Source organism: Triticum aestivum, chromosome 1A, assembly GCF_018294505.1.
Source record: "Triticum aestivum cultivar Chinese Spring chromosome 1A, IWGSC CS RefSeq v2.1, whole genome shotgun sequence".
NCBI lineage: Eukaryota > Viridiplantae > Streptophyta > Magnoliopsida > Poales > Poaceae > Triticum > Triticum aestivum.
Window position 1 is genome coordinate 73,081,317 of NC_057794.1, and position 4,850 is coordinate 73,086,166.

General features: G+C 51.4%; 1 protein-coding gene across 1 annotated transcript; it reads left to right on the forward strand.

Annotated features, from left to right (window-relative positions):
* Positions 1 to 2,568: 2,568 nt before the first annotated feature.
* LOC123190766 (phosphoglycerate mutase-like protein AT74H) lies at positions 2,569 to 4,071 on the forward strand (the record flags this gene model as incomplete). The annotated part of the gene is given in 2 exon segments (XM_044603479.1): positions 2,569 to 3,153; positions 3,242 to 4,071. Coding segments are annotated over 2 exon segments (1,025 nt in total), but the record flags the coding sequence as incomplete, so codon positions are not given.
* Positions 4,072 to 4,850: the final 779 nt, after the last annotated feature.

The following is a 4,850-nucleotide window of genomic DNA, read 5'->3' on the forward strand; positions in this document are numbered from 1 at the left end:
GGGGATCCGGGGGGCTCTGCCATCTGCCAGATGGAGTTGAGCGGCGACGGCGGGCAGTGACCGGCGGCAGCTTAGGGTTCGTCAGGTGAGGTCGGGGGGAAGAGACGGGGCGGCTGCGTCTGGCTGGTTCGTGCGGTGAGCGAGTCTGCTGTCTGCGGGAGTTGGGCTGGGCGGCTGGGCCAGTTGGCCTGGGCTGCCTGGCCTTCAAACTGGGCTACGCCCCCGGCCAAACATTTTTTATATAACTATAGGCTGAGAATTTTTCTCACGCCCCAGGCAATGGCCTGGGCTGCCTGGGGCCCAAATCCGCCCATGGGCATTGGTTCCAGTCCCTCTCTTCTGTCTGTCCAGTCCCTCTCTTCTGTCTGTCCAGTCAAGTCTGTTCAGACTTCAGACGATCCGCAAGATACACGCAGAGAATACATAGACTCTAGATGGTCTTCTACATGTGAAGAACATTTATGCCCTGTTGGCGGTCTAAAACAACACGAAATCTAGTAGATCTGTCTAACGGATAGCTGGACGTCAAAGACATGTGGCCAAGGAAAGTTGAGCTGAAACAGCAATGCAGTTCCGAGCTGGACCCATGATCTTCTTATCCGGTTCCGTGCCTTGGAGCCCCACATGAGATGTTCTTCTTCCTTGGGGGAGAGGACTTGCTCCCACGAGCTAGCGTGTCAACCTTTTTGGGGGTTGCATGTGCTGCACGCCTGGACCTGGTTGTGACTAGGCTTGGTGCTCTACTGATGTCTTTTCTCTTATTTTGACGTGCAAGCCATTTGGCCATTTCACATCTGGAATTGCCCCGAGATAACACCCCCATATCACCTCCAAGAAGTTGCACAATTCCTCACTGTGAGGTTAGAGTGATTATACGGAGCCTGACACGCTATTCAGTTCAGCGGCTTGTTAAAAATGGGTAGGGCAGGTTCAGGTCCCGGCCCCATATATTTAGTTGATGGACTGGAGGATTGTTTATGTACAAGTATTGCGCTGTTAGTCGATTCTAGGCGGGCTTTCAAGGCTGGTTTGCCTGTTCTTAGCAGTGCCCACTCATGCTCCACTTCGGGACTTGCATTTGGCACGCTTTAGGTTGCTTCCAAGTGATACCAACCCTGTCTCCGGAAAACAAACCTTTGAGAGCAGTTCCTGCTAGCTTTATGGTGTGCATCCTTTGTTACTTATTCTACACATATGTTGCTTTACTTCATGATGAATCTTATACAATCTTTTCGCACGCAAAGCAATCTTTACCGTGTGTAGTGTGTAGTGTTTAGTTACCACAAAATGCTTAACTTGTAGTACAGCCGACCAATTGGGCACACTAACTTGATAGACCAACCAATTTGCTAAATAGATAGATTGCCATTGTTCATCCTGACCATGGCCAGCCGGGTATATGTGCCCGTCGATCATTGAATGCGTGCGCCTTGTGTGTGATTAATTGAAGCGTATATGGTAGCAGAAGATGTACTCTACGTGTTCACGCATGGGGCCGGCCTGATGACGGATCACCTGAGGGGCGCGCCCACGTTCAGGCCGAGGCCGTGTTCGCTGTGCGTCTGAACAGAGCTTTCGGTGTCAATGCCGTGTGAGGCCCCAGGACACGCCCCCTACACCGGTACACGCATCATCCGGCATACATATCCAAAACAAAAGCACCGACCCGGAGGCGCTGTGTCGTGCATGCAGAGGAGGCGGAGCGTCGTGGAGCAGGGAACTGCTTGGCTGCTTCTGATGCCGATCATTGGCTCCCGTTTCACATTCCGGCCGCCATGTGTGTGTGGGAGGGTATTTTCGCGGTGCGTCGCACATGCTTCTCGGAGACAAAAGCAGCAGCAGCGGCGGTGGCGATGGGACTGGAATCGGTGGCGACGCAACTGCGATACGCTATGCGCCGTATCACGTGCCTTTGCTTGCACCGCGTTATCTTCCCTCCTTAATCAAGCGGCTTGGTTAACCTTAAAGATGAGTAAATTACAAGAAACACTGGCGTCCGAGGAAAATGCATCGCATGCCCATAGATAGATGTTGTGTTCGGAAGCCGATCCGATAGGTGAAAGGAATGGATTCTATTGCAACGTGTCATTAGCTTATTGCACGTTTTTGCAGTTTAACTTACTTTTGCAATAATGGGTTGAGATGCTTTGACTAGGGTAATTTAATCATCCATAACGCAATGCACATGTTAAAAACTTGCTGTAGTAGTAAGCATTTCATCTGTGGTAAGTAATTTTTATCGGCTCGCGGTGGTAGCATACATGTTTGTAAAGCGATGGGAAAATTCATGGAAATGGTAAAAATTAACACATTACTCCTATACAATTTGGAAATTTGTCCAAGGAAGTTGAAATCCATTGTTTTAAATGTACTGCAGGAGGAGCAGCATGTGCAGTAGCTTTGCAAACTTGCAGTAACAAGAAATGTCTGGAGTGCTTGATAGTAACAGTTCCTTGCTGCGTAAGTCGGCCAGCGGGGCCGAAGCCAGAGAGACGGCGCTGCAGCTGGACCAATCAGCGCGCGGCGGCAAGGACGAACTTGCCAGAGTTTGTTGCTCTCCATCACCCAACCACCTCCTCTCTCCTCTATATAAGCCGGCACGCGCCCTGGCGCCAGCGATGTCATTCTCACCACGCGAGACGGTGGCGAGCCCGGGCGGGTGCGGCAAGGAGTCGTGCCCCTTCTGCGAGATGTCGAGGCAGCACGCGGCCGGGTGCGCGCGGCGGCTGCCCAAGCGGATCATCCTGGTGCGGCACGGCGAGAGCCAGGGGAACCTCGACATGTCGGCCTACTCCACCACCCCGGACTACCGCATCCCGCTGACGCCGCGCGGGGTCGAGCAGGCGCGCGCCGCCGGCCGGGGCATCCTCGACGTCGTCTCCTCGGGGGGCCCCGACGCCAACTGGAAGGTCTACTTCTACGTCTCCCCCTACGAGCGCACCCGGGCCACCCTGCGCGGGATCGGCGCCGCCTTCCCGCGCGACCGCGTCATCGGCGCCCGCGAGGAGTGCCGCGTCCGCGAGCAGGACTTCGGCAACTTCCAGGTAGAGGAGCGGATGCGCGCCATCAAGGAGACCCGCGAGCGCTTCGGCCGCTTCTTCTTCCGCTTCCCCGAGGGCGAGTCCGCCGCCGACGTCTTCGACCGCGTCGCCAGTAAGCCGCCCCCCTGCCCGCTCCGATTCCCCTTCCGCCCCTTCCGATTCGATCGATCGATGAACCGAACCGGCCGGTCGCAATGCAGGTTTCCTGGAGTCGCTGTGGAGGGACATCGACAACGGGAGGCTGGATCCCAGCACCACCTGCGAGACCAACCTGGTGATCGTCTCGCACGGCCTCACCTCGCGCGTCTTCATGATGAAGTGGTTCAAGTGGACCGTGGAGCAGTTCGAGCGCCTCAACAACTTCGAGAACTGCGAGTTCAGGGTGATGCAGCTCGGGCCCGGCGGCGAGTACAGCCTCCTCATGCACCACACCAAGGAGGAGCTCGAGGAGTGGGGCCTCTCGCCGGAGATGATCACCGACCAGCAGTGGCGCGCCTCCGCCAACCGCCGCAGCTGGTCCGAGGAGTGCTCCTCCTTCATCGCCACCTTCTTCGACAACTGGATGGATCCGCTAGAGGAGGGGGAGGGGGACGCCGACCGCCAGGAAGAAGACGATGGCAAGATCAAGTCCCTGGAGTAACCAACCCGCTCCCCTTTCCCTTAGTTGCTTAGAATTTGTTCCAATTTGATACTGCAACTGCACATCTCGTTCGTTCGTTCCTTCGTCGCGAAGTTCTTCGACAACCGGAAGGATTCAGAAGAAGAAGAGAATGGCAAGATCGAGCTGTTGGAGTATCCGAACTGACCTGCTCTTTCCTTAGTTTCGTCAAAGTTTTTAAGATTTGATACTGCTATAGTGTGTTCCGCCATGGATGGATGTAGCCATCGCTGGTTTCCTTTTTTGTTGAATTCGAAACCTGTTCATAGTAGCTAAACATTGAGATACGATTTGGAGAAATGCAGAAGTGGGTGCTCTGGTTGAGAACAGAGTCTTGGAGATTGATATTTCTGCATGTTTTGGTTTCCATCTCGTTCTGATTGGCAAGCTTATTTGGACCATGCTCATTGAATTTGCAACCTGTTCTTAGTAGTTCTTGTTCATAGTAGTTATACACTGAGATGCTATTTGGGGAAATGCAGAAGGGGGTGCTCTGCTTGAGAGCAGATCCTTGGGAGTATGATATATCTGGAGGTTTCCTCATGCTTATTGCCAAGTTTATTTGGAATAGGATGATTTTTGGTTCAATCTCTAACCTGTTCATAACTAGACTCTGAATATGATTTAGGCTCTAGTTTTAATTTTATTCTTATTTTCCAAGTTTGTCTGTGCTTTGAAAATGGGAATATCTCTGACTCCTTTGCTTTACAGTTCATTTCAACTGAAAAATTATCAAGATTATTTGGACAGTAAAAATAGAGAAATATCTTTAGCTAGATATGGTTCTGCATGTTTCTGATCTAACAATTAACAACCACAGTCCTTTTCTACAGCTTTCTTTTGGAAAAAAGTATTTAATGTCCATTTTATCTTTTGTGAGGAGTTTACAGGTCTCTTTTGAGAAAGTGGACACCAGAATATTATTATCTGAGCATTTTGTTTGGTAGTCTCTGTTCACATGCAACGAGCACTGTAGTATCCGAGCATTTCCTTTGGCAGCAAAAGTATTCTTTTATCTGGGCATAATTTTTTTCCAGTTTTCACGTGCAAAGATTCCTTGCTAGTTGCACTGCAACAGATTTCCTTTTCCCAACTATTCCCCCACGGATTGTTGCTAGTACTTTTTTAGAAGATATTTATTATATTTTTGG